Source organism: Danio aesculapii, chromosome 3 (assembly GCF_903798145.1).
Source record: "Danio aesculapii chromosome 3, fDanAes4.1, whole genome shotgun sequence".
Lineage (NCBI taxonomy): Eukaryota > Metazoa > Chordata > Actinopteri > Cypriniformes > Danionidae > Danio > Danio aesculapii.
This window is the reverse complement of record NC_079437.1, coordinates 3,247,363-3,262,744: the sequence shown is the minus strand read 5'-3', so window position 1 is coordinate 3,262,744 and position 15,382 is coordinate 3,247,363. Positions and strand designations below refer to the sequence as shown.

The following is a 15,382-nucleotide window of genomic DNA, read 5'->3' as shown; positions in this document are numbered from 1 at the left end:
CAGCGGAGCATTAAAAGTGCATATTTTCTGTGGAGCGATTGATTTGAGTTAGTAGCCCTGCTGTGTTTATCTGACAGAAGAAGAAAAAACTTAGTATGAAAAAAGTATGTCAATGGATTGTGAAAACCAAATCTGGCAACACAACCAGCATATTCCATCACCTGAAAAACCCTGAAAGTTTCACAATTAGTTTGAACTTGATCGAAGTTGTAGTGTGTATATTTGTTTATGTTTTGCACATTTAATCCACCTCGTAATGCCAAACCTTACACAGATTAGTCTTTTTAAATGTATTTTACTATTTGTTTTTTAAGGCCAAATGCGTAATCTGTTTTTGGTAATAAATAATATTTTAAATTGTAATTTAATCAACCCTCTAATTTTTGTTGTATCAGTTATTGTTGGGATTATAACTTTTAAAGCTGGAAGCATTAACAACTTATATTGTGATTTATCGATTTATTGTTCAATATGGAAAAAAAATATTGTGTTTTTGCCATATTGCTCAGGCCTACTCTTATCATGTGTATGATGGTGTGTTGATCGTCTGAAACTGTTCCCACACTGAGAACAGGTGAATGGTTTCGCTCCGGTGTAGGCATGGGCATTTCAATACCTTGACTTTTCCAAACCGCGGTATACCTTGAAACGGTTATCATCCCATGCCTACTCCGGTATGGATCCTAATGTGTAGTTTAAGATGTGAAGATTGGCTGAAGCTCTTCCCACAGTGAGTGCATGTAAATGGTTTCTCTCCAGTGTGGATCCTCATGTGTTGATTAAGGTTTGACGAGACGCTGAAACTCTTCCCACACTGAGAACAAGTGAATGGTTTCTCTCCAGTGTGAATCCTCATGTGTTTATTATAGTTTGATGAGAAGATGAAACTCTTCCCACACTGAGTGCATCTGAATGGTTTCTCTCCCGTGTGGATTTTCTTGTGTTTATTAAGGGTTGATATTTGTCTGAAACTCTTCCCACAGTAAGTACAGTTCAATGGTTTCTCTCCAGTGTGGATCCTCATGTGTGGAGTAAGTTGTGATAACTGGCAGAAACTCTTCCCACACTGAGTGCATGTGTATGGTTTCTCTCCAGTGTGGATCTTCATGTGTCTATTAAGGTTTGATGATTGGCTAAAGCCCTTCCCACACTGAGTGCAAGTGAATGGTTTCTCTCCAGTGTGGATCATCATGTGTTTATGTAGGGATGATGATTGGCTAAAGCCCTTCCCACACTGAGTGCATGTCAATGGTTTCTCTCCAGTGTGGATCCTCATGTGAATCTTAAGATGGCCTTTTCCTCTACAACCCATTCCACACTGACTGCAGGTGAAATGACTCTTGTCTCTCGTTTTCAAAATACCGCAAGTCTGTAAATGAGTTTTTTCCTCAACTTTGACATGATGTTCCTCCTCTTTACTCGCCACATTTTCTTCAATTAGGTCTGAAATATAAAAAATAAAAAAAATCAGGTTTTTATTAAGTCTTTAAGACTCTCATCAAAAGCTGAAGTCAAAAGGCGCTAAAAACATTGGCTACACAAGCTGTCATGTGTTTCAGCAAATAGACTGATGTTTGATGACTAGTCTTATTTTGACACATGTTAGGAAAATACTTTGGAACTTTTTAAAAACTCAACAATAAACACTCTGGGCAAATTGACTACCCTTTCATTATGTTTGTGGCTGTTTTTACCCCATTGACTTCCATTAGAACCACATTTTTTGATTGCAAAGCCATGACGGCAAATAATCATGAAGTCTTGATCGTTGGCTTTTTCCCTGTTGGGAAGAGGTCAAATTATATTTTTTACTGTTGATCAAATTCCTAGGAGTGACCGGATGACCACAATTATGCCAAGAGAGCATCAACAACTCATCCAAGAGGTCACTAAAGACCCATTACAACACCCAAAGACCTGCAGGCCTCATTTGCCTCAGTTAAGGTGAGTGTTCATGACTCCACCATAGGAAAGAAACTGGGCCAAAACGTAACAGAGCTCCAATAAGAAAACCACTGCTGAGCTGAAAGAACATAAAAGCTCCTCTCAGGTTTGCCAGAAAACATCTTGATAATTTCCCAAGACTTTTGGGAAAATGCTCTGCGGACTGACTTTTTTGCAAGGTGTGTCTGCCATTATGTGTGGCGTAAAAGTAAAAGACAACTGAGCTTCAGTCCCTATTTATTACCTTGTCAATAGAAAGTGTTTTTACTTTTCTGTCTTTATGTAAAATCATTTGTTTCTTGTGTTTGTTCAATAAATCAGATCAACTGTTCAAGGCTTTTCATCATTATTGTTCTTCAAGCTTATTAAAGGGCCACAAAACCCCCATCTCAGCAGGGTGTTTTCACACCTCTAGTATGAAAAAAGTCAGGAATGTGTGTGTGTCTACCTCTGTTTAGGTGGGGGTGTCAGGGGAAGGAAAGAGGGAAGGTTTTGCTTTTGTTTCCGTTTGGGCACACGCTGATTTTCTCAGGGCGTACTCACACTATGCTATCCGAACCGTGCCCAGGCCCGTTTCCCGAATTGTTTGAGAAGTGCGAGTGCTCTGAATCGGGCTCAGACACAGTTCACTTGGCCAGCCCTGGCCCGGTTGGAAGAGGTGTGCCAGAGCGCGAGAGAATTTGCCCAATAATAAACTCAAAACACATGTGGTTGTTGCGGTGAACTCGGCCAATCATGTAATATTGGTGTCGTCATCGCAGCGACTGCAGTCGCTCTTCAGATGCTGCTCCGGCTGAATCAATCGTCTGATCTCAGAGTGATGTCGAGGTACTTTGATGCCACATGTGCACTTGTCAACCCTCCTGTTTTTCCTGGGATTCTCCCGTATTTTACAGTTCTATCCTGCTGTCATCTTGTAAAGGTTTTTTCCCCGCATTTCTCCCATACCTTTTATCTTTCTGTGAAGAGCCGATCCTCCCTATATGCAACCCATACTGCTGAACCACCAGGGGCCGCCATTTGCTCTTAAATGTGAATCTGTTCTGTGCTTTCATTTTATTTAGGCATGAAAAAACTTTGAAATAAACATAAAAACTGCGCGATTCATTTCCTTTTCATTACAGGCGCCATTGCACCTATGCAATCCTCAAAACAGTCAGTTCATGTAACGATGCATGACTGTCAGCTGATGCGCTCCATAGTGATAAATAGATGCTGTTTCCCAAGCGGATTCTGTACGCACACGATTTGATGCGGAGCTCAAGTGGACACTGGGTTTTGGGTGTGTGTTTAAACGGACATATACACATCATCATCATCATAATAATAATAATAATAATAATAATAACAACAACAACGGCGGTTCATTCCGCTGTGGCGACCACAAATTAATAAAGGGACTAAGCCGAAAATAAAAAGAATGAATAATAATAACATTAATAATAATAACAATAACATCTAGACATGTTGATCTTGTTGAGTTTTCTCTTAAAACACAACAAATTGTGTCTTAAATGAGCATAAACAGTTAGGAAAGCAATCAAATGCTTTCATTATAGATCTGTGCATTTTTAAAGCGACACCTCTGTTATTTAATGTAATCCAACCAAACAAATGTAAATGAGAGATTCATTCTCTGATCTTTAATCAGAATGTTTAAATTACACAGTGAAGAAAAGGTTAATGAGATTTGATGACATGTTTCAATTTCGTTATAATAGCTATTAAACTTAATGAGCTGAACTGTTTGCTAATTTGTTTGCAGCTTTTTTTCTAATGTATACTAATTATTATATCCTTTGTAAATACTAATAAAAATGTATTACTGACCGTTTCAGCAGTTTATTTACAATGAAACAGATCCAGATGAACATATTTTGTACTTTTTTATGGGGGGGGGGGGGTATCCCTTATTTTCGCACCCCAATGTTGACAGGTATGCATGTGACAGTCATCTGCGTAGCGCCAATACGAACAATATTTCTAACCAGCACGCACCGCTTTAAGACAGATTTCCTTTTTTTTAAAGATTTATTTTTGGCCTTTCTGCCTTTATTAAGTGGATAGGACAGTATTTCTGACTGGAAGCGAAGTTGGAGAGAGAGAGGGGATAGGGATGGGAAATGTCCTCGAGCCGGGATTCGAACTTGGGATGCCTTGAAGTGCTACTGCACCATATGTCAGCGCAGATTTCAATCGATCTGTGCAGCGCTGCATGAAGTCGAACGCACCTAGTGACTGTGTTTACATGGACATCAGTAATCGAATTACTTTCCAAATTATTATTTTGTTGACTTTAACTGCAGCTTGGCGCTTTCACTTTCATTCAGGAACATTTCATGCATGCCCCCCGTGACAAACGAGATATTGGATGCAAGGAAGTGCTGGAAGAGTGTAGTTTAAATGGAATGTTTGATACCGCACAGCGAATGAAAGAAAAAAAAAAAACTCTGCATTTATCTGTAACTTAGATGCACCAGAAAGCAGTTAGCATCAAAAAGCCGTGTGTGTGCAGACTATCCTGTCACAAAATGCAGTGAAAATCCTATACGACAATAATAGTTTGATTTCGGTGTTTACATTCGGAGAGCAGCATTTACAGCGGATCTTTCACCCTATAATATTGTAGCGATATTAACGTACTGTAAACCTAGTAACTAAATCATGTTGACTAAGGTCGGTCTTTAAACACTGAAAGCGTGCTGCTGACAATACGATCTAAATTTGCCATCTGAATAAACAAACAAAGGCCACTGATCGATCACTTACCAATCTGTAGAGACAGGACAATCAACACCAACTGGAGCCGCGTCTTTATTAAAAAGGAGACGAGTGGCAAATATGGATTTTACCATTTCCTGATGTGAAAAAAGCTCTCGGGAAAAAAAATATTCCTTAGACAAGTATTTCTGTCGCGTGCCCTGTAATCCACATGTAAGTCCAGCTGCACTCTAATAACGGGAAATAAAAGCAAAACCTTTGTTGCAGCACATTTATAAACACAACACTGACGACCCATGTCTCCAAGTAATTCCTGTTCTTCTACTTGTTTTGGCAACATAACATGGCGTCTCCCTCTGCCGTCTGAACACTGTACCAGGTCAAAACAGTCTTCGAAGCTATCATGCATATTAATGAAGTTGCACCTCATTCACAATAGAATGCGCTGATTGGTTTGAACCAAGTCTTACTCATGAATGAATGCTGCACACACAGACGTCACAATGTACTCGTCGATACAGACATCCAGTCTACACGCTGAAATACACACAAGGATCTAACCGCCGTGACGCAGCTTCAATAATTCGTTTCAAACCGGGAGAACAAATTTGCTCGAAATAACGCAAAAACAGCCAATTTTCACCTTTTTTTGTGAAATGTGTGTCCAAATAGTGTTTATAGCAGCGTGGCACACATAGATGACTGTCAACAGCTCAAAATTTGTGTTTTGTTGTTTTGTGACCATTTAATGAAGAATCAGGAATAAACACCAACCTATTTGTTGTTCAGTATCTTCATGTTTAATTCTGCAGGGTTCTGGATCACTCATGTTCTCGCTGTCCTTCAGTAAACTCTTCACTTGAGCCTGATGGGAATATTCCAGCATTTATAGTGGAAACACTTGCATTAAATATTCAGTATATAGTTTACAATCATAACTGTTTTTTAAACATCATTAACTGTATTAAAAACATACAAACAACAACAACAACAACACTGATGAAAAGTCTTATAAAGTCTTTGTCTGATCAATGATAAATATTGTAAAAATCCCTCAGAAAACACATTTTTTAAACATTTTCCCCAAAATATTTCCTGAATTAAAACACTCTCTAATATCATTTTATAAATGCACCCTATTAAAATATGTTTTATCATCAAAATATTCTTACACAAGCTACAAATAGGCGTTTCTTCCCTGTTTAATAAATGTACGTGTAAATCTTGAGTAGCCGATTCTACATCTCATGTGTGCAGCGTGATCATGTCTCTGATTGTTTACATTTATCTCTCAATATTTTAATGAATTAAGTGTTTTATATTATTATACTAATCCCAAATTCTGTTTTACTGCAGAATAAAGCGTTTTCGAGAGTTTACACAAGCATATGTTCAGTTATAAAGTCAATATTCAATATAATCAACATTAAACTACCTCTTAGTGAATGAATTAGATGGAGATACAAATGAAAGGTGTCCAGATAACCCGTGAGTAAGACATTACAAGAGTGTTTACAGCGTAGCATCGAGCTAAAAACAAGAGAGTATATTAGCATTGACCACATATGTTAAAGCAGTTCAAAGCGGAAGATAATTCCCGCAAGTCTGCGAACGCTACTATGGTTAGATATCATACACTTACTCTGAATAGACGAACAACACCCGTAACATCAGAGGAATTAAATCAATTAATCATCAAACAGTGAAGCTCAGCTCTCTCCGATCTCCGCCTCAGAATAAGCGCCGTGGGCGAGATATTTGCCTGCACGCTGATCAGCGAAAGTTGATTGGCTGCCTGTAGGTGGCTCTGAGAAAGCTGATTGGCTGCCTGTAGGTGGCTCTGAGAAAGCCGATTGGCTGCCTGTAGGTGGCTCTGAGAAAGCTGATTGGCTGCCTCTAGGGTCAGAAGAATTGTGGGTATTCAGTCAGGAGAAATAGTAAGTGGTTTGTTTTGGGAGTGCACCTATTATCAAGTGTTTTGGGTTGACTTTATATTTCCTAAAAAAGTTTAAACTACGTTAAGCGTTTTAGAATGTAGTAACTTAATTTAGCTTAGCATTAGCTTAATATTTAACTTGCTTTCATGTAACAGCTAACGCTAACGTTATATTTCAGTCAGGATAGCGTGAAATTTGCACATCAATACCTTTATCTTGGTGTTGTGAGATACACTCAGAAAATATGAACTGATAAAGAAGATAAGAAACATGTATAAGAAAAGAAACATATACCCATGAGAAGTGTTTATAAGCATTCAATGGCTTTTATTTTGTAATTACAGATAAAGCAGTCTTGAATTTCTGGTTATTTGTTTGCATTCATTTGTTGTTTTTTAGTTATTATTTAATATTTTATCATCAGTCAGTGAGACGCTGATCTATCATGACAAACATGCGTTAGCAGCGACAGTATTTTGTGTTCAGTTCAGTTTTTAAGTGCTCTACCATAATACACAGTGTATGAGCGACTGCAGAAATACCTGGGCGGCTAGAATGACCGTTCTTTTTGACTTGGCGCTGGCCTGACCGCAGTCAAATACGCAGCGTTTGTTTCACTTTACGAAAAATAAGGATTTAATTATGCTCCACTGTAATTGTTGCATCACAAAACTCCAGTACTGAGCATGTTAGTTGTGCGCCACCGCTTCCACATTGCTTAATACACACAGGATGTACAGCACTACACAAATATCTAAATAAATGAAAACAAAAATTATAATATTACAAAAATTATTATTTTCAACATGAATATAAAAACCACTGCCTCCATGCCTTCTTCATCTCGGGGGGCATTTTAGTTTATTCACGACAACTTGCATTTGCATAATGTTATTATTATTAGCATTAGTATTATATGCATACTTATATTTGTTATATTAAACAAAAATAAATTTGTCCACCTGTTTTGGACCATATGGGGCATAGGACATGTGTTTGATGTTTTTGACCACACTTCATTAAGAATAATTTATACTTGGTCGCAAAGCCCTCGGTGACGTGCACCTCTTAAAATAATGTAACTACATGTCGCAACGATGTATAGTGCAAGCTCTGTAATTGGTCGGCTTGGAAGCACTGACGAGTGTGGGCACAGCGAGTGTTTACAAGTGTGGAGTCCCGTGAAGGAGCTCCAGATGGAGACTGTTGTTTTGTGTTTACCTTATGATTAAAGCTGTTGCACGTCCACAGTTTCCAGCCTCAAAATGAACGAGTTTGAGCCACTTGTATATTAAGGAAGCGTTCAGAAAAAACAAAACACCAGTGAAGAAACTCGACACAGAGGAACATAAACACCTACTGCCAGCTTGAGTTTCTGAAGTGTTATTGCAGAGCAACACAAACAGCACACAGAAGTGTAAATGCACGGCTACGTGCACTTCATTGCATGGGCCATGGGTCACCCCAATCACTTGACACAGAAGTATAAACCAGGCTTTATTATTGCTCATTTATTTGTTTTCTGGAAAATGAACACAAATTAGAAATAGTTTTGAAATAAATCCTCGCATCTAACCAACAAAATGAAATATGTAGGCTAATGGATGTCTTCAGTGGAGTGTGTACAACACCGTTTCCTTATCCACAAAAGAGAAAGTGAAAGTAAATAGGCTGAATGAAAGAGGCTCATTCTTTATCCTCGTGCTGCAGATACTCTGTGCAGATAACTGTTTTCTAGCTAGTGAAGCGTTCTGTTTTTCCACTTCCAAAGTCCGCCATGTATATAGCAAATGCACCATGGCGACGCAACTGACCCTTAAAGGGAATGGGAGATGAGACTCCCGATTGGTTTATGCTCAAAACACACCCATAACTTATACAATGCATCTTATACAATGTTAGACAATGCATCACGGCGCAGACCATATTTTTCCATCCTTAAAATAGCAAAAGTAGATTCGGACAAGACCTTAATGCTTTATAAAAAGGCCATGTGCTTTAAACTTTGTGTATAAATCGTTAAAATAGAGCCCTTAATCTTTAAAATAATGACTTATATTAAACATGTTGATAGAGGTTTGTGATACAGCGGAGCATTCAAAGTGCATATTTTCTGTAGAGCGATTGATTTGAGTTAGTAGCCGTGCTGTGTTTATCTGACAGAAGAAGAAAAAACTTAGTATGAGAAAAGTATGTCAATGGTTTATGAAAACCAAATCTGGCAACACAACCAGCATATTCCATCACCTGAAAAACCCTGAAAGTTTCACAATTAGTTTGGACTTGCTGGAAGTTGTAGTGTATATTTTTGTTTATGTTTAGCACATTTAATCCACCTCGTAATGCCAGACCCTAAACAGATTAGTCTTTTTAAATGTATTTTTCTATTTGCTTTAATTTAAGGCCAAATGCGTCATCTGTTTTTGGTAATAAACAATATTTTAAATTGCAATTTAATCAACCGTCTAATTTTTGTTGAATTGTTGGGATAATAACTTTTAAAGCTGGAAGCATTAACAACTCATGTCGAAATTTATTGATTTATTGGTCAATATGGAAAAAAAATAGAGTTCGCATTTTTGCCATATCGCCCAGGCCTACTCTTCATGTGTGTTGATCATCTGAAACTTTTCCCACACTGAGAACATGTGAATGGTCTTTCTCCAGTGTAGGCATGGGCTGGTATAAGATTCTGACAGTATGATAACTTTGGACAAAAATATCATGGTTTGACGGTATTGTGATTACTGCTCTAATATATGCTCTTTTTAAATGTCTGGGTAAAAAAAACAAAACACTTGTCCCTCTTTGAACATAAAATATTTTGAGAAACATTTATAATATTGTGGAGCAGTAAACATGTCAGGCTGAATAACTCAAATGAATCATTGACTTCTGCTGTCTTCAGTAGTTTCAGAAACACTGATTTATTTACTGTTTAAAAAGACATTTTAGATATCTTTTCTGCTGGAGATAGTGTTGTACTGAAAAACAAAACATAAATAAAAATCTGACATATTCACCTTATTCTCCGCGTATGAGCGGGCACAGCCATTTGAATTATTTTGCCTTGAGACTTCTGGTCTCATTTACTTCCATTCATTTTTATATGTTAAAAACAGCTCGTTCTGTTGCTTGATGTTGCAAACTGATAATTTATTATTATATTTTTCTGCTTTGTCTGTATAGTCTAGGGCTGTGACGGTAACAGATTTTTTGTTACCGCGGTGATAAAGCAAGAAATCAAGCGGTTTGGCGGTTAACCGTCATATATATATATATATATATATATATATATATATATATATATATAATATATATATAATATATATATATATATATATATATATATATATATATATATAGGTTAATCTTCCCAGCCAACAATCGTCACTCCATAACCATTTGCCGGTGAGGTTAATATTGAATTATTTCATTAAAAACATTTACATGTCTATTTTGTCTCTGACGCATTAAATATTGCATTTTAAAATACTGATTTAGTTTAACATAGGAACAACAGCATACAGAACATATTAACAGAACATCTTCACGCACCTGTTTGACAGCATATAAAAATAATATCCAAGACTAAATAAAAAGAATAAAATGAAATAGGCCTGCACTCATTTTTTTTTTTTACTTAAATGACAAATTTAGATTACAAAAAAAAAAAAAAAAAAAACCTCAGTCTATGTCGGTTCTTAAAAAGGATTAAGTCACGTTTTTTTTCCCAATGTTTTTTTCTTCCGTCAAATAAAAATAGCAGGCTACCTCAAATCGATCACGCACGCCATAGAAAATATGCATTTAATTAATGCTCCGCTGAAATCTTATATTACAAACGTCAACGTTTTTAATGAGGCATTATTTTAAAGTTTATGTCTTGAGCATTTGAGAGCTTCTTTGCTTTCAGTTTCTGTCTCACTCCCGGTTCACGCACGTGCTGCGCGTGATGAGACAAGGCATATGTTGATTTTTTTTTTTTAAGTATAGCTATTAAAGCATATAATAATATAGTTTTTTTACATATTGCATTAATTTGCTTACATGTTTTATATGGCCATAAAATGAAATCCTTTTGTGCAGAGTTATCATTATGCAAAGACCTAAAAATATTTTAGTGAATTTGGATATATATATATATATATATATATATATATATATAGATATATATATATAGATATATATATATAGATATATATATATAGATATATAGATATATATATAGATATATAGATATATAGATAGATATATATATATGCATGCATACACCCCCTGATGATTAAATCTGTATAATTCCGAATTGAATGCAGATCAAGTAAAACGGCAAATATACCTTTTTATTATTATAACAACATAAACAAATTATATTAACAACTAAATAAATTTAACGTCTATAAATTGTTGCAGCCGCAGAAAGAACAAGCTGAACAGCAAATTATAATTATTAAACACGCTTATTATTAAAGCTAAATTTATAATAACAACCTTAACTAAAATTGCAACAAAAAGCCTTATATCTTTTTCTGGATTTTAGTTTGAAGTCGCAACACCAAAATAAACATTGTGGCATGGTCTGTATTCTAAAGTTGTTCGGCTGTTGGTCAAAAACGAACCGCTAAAGTAAATCGGCAGTTCTGCTCTACTTTCCGGTCTTGTTTCGTGCAAGAAAAACCAACATGTTCACTTTGTTCGGTTTTAGCGACGATCTTAACGGAGTAACAATGTTGCCAGCCGCACTGAAAACGCACTCTGAGGGAGTGCTTGTTGCGCATACAGTCATATATTTTCTTGCAACTTTGGACAGAAGAGGGAATCGGGCCTGATTATCAAGCCACCATGCCAGCGGATCAGAATGCAGATCAAGTGCTTCCTCTTGCAAATATCTGGAGACTTCATTATATGCACGGATTCTTTTGGGGACTGGGTTGGAAAACTGCACTTTTCTCTGTCCAAGCAGGTCCGCAAGGATTTTTTTTGGTTTGCTTTTGAGGAGGAGTTGATGGTGCGCATACTCCTTCTCCCTCCTCAGCCACTAAGGTAGGCCTATAACTGGCACCTTCTCCATCCCCGCCATCACGCAGCTCATCGGGCACTGCTAGCATCTCCTCAAGGGTCGCATCTTCAACGTCATTTTCGAAGTTAATGTCCCTGTACCTTGGGTCAAGGAATGACGCCTTTGCCAGCAGTTGCTGAGTTGCAGGTGCACTGTATTTTTCCTCCAAGACTTCTAGGTTGCAAGTCAACTGCGTGTCTTCCTCGGTAGGGAGCAAAAGATCCTCTGTTAAAAGCTGTAGGATAGGTTTAACAGATGACGCTGTAACTGTCTTCTCAGAAGACAGTGCATCTGCAAAATCTGTGACCTTCTTCAGCGCTGCATTAATTGACTCGAGGACTTCGATGTCCTGCCACGTCGGAATCAATTGGCTATGCCGGTTGTACTGTTCTCTTTATATGTATGATTGCTTGCGTGTGATATAAATAAACAGCCAGCCAAACTCTGTTCAAGAGCCAGGATATGAGCTTCTTGCTCCCTTTAATTGTGTATGGACACAAACTTAGTAGCCATTGAACTGAGTAAAACTATAAATAAAATGAAAGAAATATAGAATATTAGTTACAAATGTTACAAGTTATTATCAATTCACAACACAAAATGTATCACAATCATCTTCTATTGTATATTAAACATAACATACTATACTACAATATAAACTAAAACAGATTAAACATTCAGAAAAAAAAACTTACAGCTAATGCTTTCGGCAGGATTCAGAGGAGGACAGAAACTCTTTATGTGCTCTCTGCCCGTCCATTGCTTTCAGTTCTCTAAAGCGCGAAACTGCCGGAAATGCGCCAAAATAAGAGTCCGGCGGAAATGCGCCAAAATAAAAGTCCCGGCATAATACTTGTAAACAATAGCGAAAGGAAAACGAAACTTATACTAGACTAATAATGCTTTATGAAAAATATAAAATGGTTTAATTTAAATGTCCAACATGAACAGCACACAGTCTTTACACTTTTTAACAGAGGCAGAACACCGGTTGTCCAACACCCTTCGAATGGCTGGGATTTGCTCGAGAACGCGCTCGACCATTTTTTGCTTCGTACCCCTCCTGGTCGGGCAATCCTGTGAATAGCACATTAAAACAACTGTATTATTCTTTGGTGTAGGCTAAATATTTAGTAGCCTATTTGTGTTATTATTTTTATTTGCTATCGACTTATTTTTATGTATAGTTATTTTGCCATCTGGGTTTTTATGTCGTATAACAAGCTAACGTTAATTTCTCCAGCTGGCGGTATTTTGTTTTAAATTTCCGTTTCAAGATGTTTTTGGAACTGCCGTAACAAACAAAATTTCTCTAGCTCAGATAAGAAAAATAAAAATTATATATATTATTTAATTTTTTTTATACAGTTTAAGTCAAAAGTATTAGCTCCCATTTGCTTATTTCTCTTTTAAATATTTACAAAATTATGTTGAACAGAGCAAGGAAATTTTCACAGAATTTCCGATAATATTTTTTTCTTCTGGAGAAAGTATCAATTGTTTTATTTCGGCCAGAATAATAGCAATTTAAAAAGGTTTTAAAAGCCATTTTAAGGTCAAAATTATTAGCCCCTTTAAGCATTTTTTTTCGATAGTCTACATAACAAACCATCGTTATACAATGACTTGCCTAATTACCCTAGTTAAGCCTTTAAATGTCACTTTAAGCTGAATACAAGTGTCTTGAAAAATATCTGGTAAAATATTATGTACTGTCATCAGGGCTAAGATAAAATAAATCAGTTATTAGAAATGAGTTATTAAAATTATGTTTAAAATGTTTAGAAAAAAAATTATGCATTAACAATCGAAAATAACATTGTCTATCACTTCTATAATTTTCGATAAAATTAATCTGAATTATGCTGCAGTTTATCGTTTTTAATTTCTGTATAATAAATCATTTAAAGTTTCAACGTTTTCAACTCACCAGAACTAAAGCATGTTGGGGCATGAGAGCCTCAGCTTGCTCTTTTTGTAGTTTTCTCTTCTTTTGCCAGCTCTGCGAGAAAGTTGTCACCAATGTTCTGCACAGACCCATGGCTCGCGCAGTGCGTTCCTTTTCTGTCTTCATTGAATTAGCGACAGCTAAATGCAGATTATGGCCAAAGCAGTTGAGCCATTGCCACCCAAGTTTTCGCACTGCAGCCACAACATTTGCCCCGTTGTCTGTGGTAATGCAGACAAGTTTCTTTTCATCCAGGGACCACTCTTGAAAGCAGGACCGGAGGGCTTCTGCAGGGTTTTCACTCGTGTGGCTTTCTGGAGTGAACACAGTCTCCAGGCATTTTGATTTTAATTCCCAGTTCCCGTTGACATAATGCACGGTCAGGCTCATATATGGCATCATGTTTACGCTTGACCACATATCAGTCGTCACTGAAAAATGATCAACAACTTTCAAGTCCTGTATTATGCTGTCCTTCACTGACAGGTACTTTTTAGGGATCGCTGTTTGAGAGAAATACTTTCGGTCTGGAAGTACATATATTGTTTATCAAAAGCCTGTAGCAGTGCTTTAAATGCTGGCTTTTCAACCGTTCGGAACGGCACCATTTCTTCGGTCAAATAGCGAGTAACACAGTCAGTAAGTACTGGCCACTGTTTGCTGTCTCTCTGGTACTTCGCTCCTCTCGCAAAGGCCTCAGAGACTCTCAACTGTCGCTGCTGGCCTGAGGTTGAAGGGTTATCACCTGTGCTGCTCCCAAATTCAGCAAACGCCAGAGGATGGTTCAATCGAAGATGCGATGTTAGATTTGTGGTATTTCCTTTCGAGACGGAAATTTGTTTTTAACAAATACGGCAGGTTACTTCGTCTAAATTCTTGGGCTGCCCCTTGTCATCTGGCTCAAAGCCAAAATGCGCCCATATTGGCGACAAAGTATTTGCCTAAGACACTAAAATTAGACTCGTGGCCATTTTTCGCACAATGTCGTTACCTGTAAATAATAGCCTTTACCACATTAGAGAAGTAGGCCATCACTTTAAACATTTGCGTGTTTTTGCATTTGTCTTTTAATTAAACCCGTGTTCGTGCATGTTTTATTGGACATTATATGTAATTTTCAATATAACAAGTACTGAAACCTAAGATTTAAATAATAATAAAAATAATAATAATAATAATAATAATAAGACACAAATTAAAATCCCCCTCCCCCTAAACTACAATAGATTGTCCCTCTCTCTGGCGCGGGAAGTTGAAGGTATTACCTCAAAAAAAACCTTGGCTTAAAAAAAAGACGGGAGACAATAAAAATTATTATTATTATTATTATTATTATTGCCTTTATATATGACAAAATAATAGAATCCTGAAAGTTTTACAAGCAAAAATAAATGAACTATAGAAAAGGTGAATGTGTCAAAACAGTGTAAAGATTTTTGTGTATTCAGGATAAGAACCTGATTCGCATTGATCTCTATTGATTTATTGTATCATACTCAGCAATAAACTAATGTGCTCGCACTACAAATAAGGAAGAAAATCATATCTGGAACGGTTTTCTCGTGGCAGCTCGGTAATACCGTCTGTTATGGCTAAACATGTTCATTTATTTGATCCTCTCCGGATCCGCCCCCTCTGCATCTGTGCTCGGCGAATGCAACTCGCCGTGACGTAGACTCCCGAGCTTTATAAAGGACGGTGATGACGGTAATAACCACATCACCGCGGTTGACATGTCATTATGGCGGTAATGCGGTGATGCAGTTATGTATA

The 15,382-nt window shown here is 37.0% G+C and overlaps 1 protein-coding gene and 1 long non-coding RNA gene across 3 annotated transcripts; both read right to left on the bottom strand.

The window, feature by feature from the left end:
- Window positions 1-381: 381 nt before the first annotated feature.
- Window positions 382-6,391, bottom strand: LOC130220680 (gastrula zinc finger protein XlCGF8.2DB-like). 2 transcript variants are annotated; one of them, XM_056452904.1, is made up of 4 exons: window positions 6,308-6,384; window positions 6,101-6,195; window positions 5,440-5,530; window positions 382-1,443 (listed from the first exon to the last, which is right to left on the bottom strand). In XM_056452904.1, the coding sequence occupies exons 3-4, from the start codon at window positions 5,492-5,494 to the stop codon at window positions 656-658; spliced, it is 843 nt and encodes a 280-aa protein (XP_056308879.1). In that variant the 5' UTR covers window positions 5,495-5,530; window positions 6,101-6,195; window positions 6,308-6,384; the 3' UTR covers window positions 382-655. The 2 variants fall into 2 exon arrangements, with proteins under 2 accessions (XP_056308879.1, XP_056308878.1); XM_056452903.1 differs by lacking the exon at window positions 6,101-6,195 and having other exon boundaries at window positions 6,308-6,391.
- A 5,207-nt stretch (window positions 6,392-11,598) lies between these two features.
- On the bottom strand, window positions 11,599-15,371 carry LOC130220684 (uncharacterized). The gene is made up of 3 exons (XR_008836218.1): window positions 13,592-15,371; window positions 12,357-12,738; window positions 11,599-12,188 (listed from the first exon to the last, which is right to left on the bottom strand). It is a non-coding gene; the product is annotated as an uncharacterized LOC130220684 (long non-coding RNA).
- Between the last annotated feature and the right edge of the window lie 11 nt (window positions 15,372-15,382).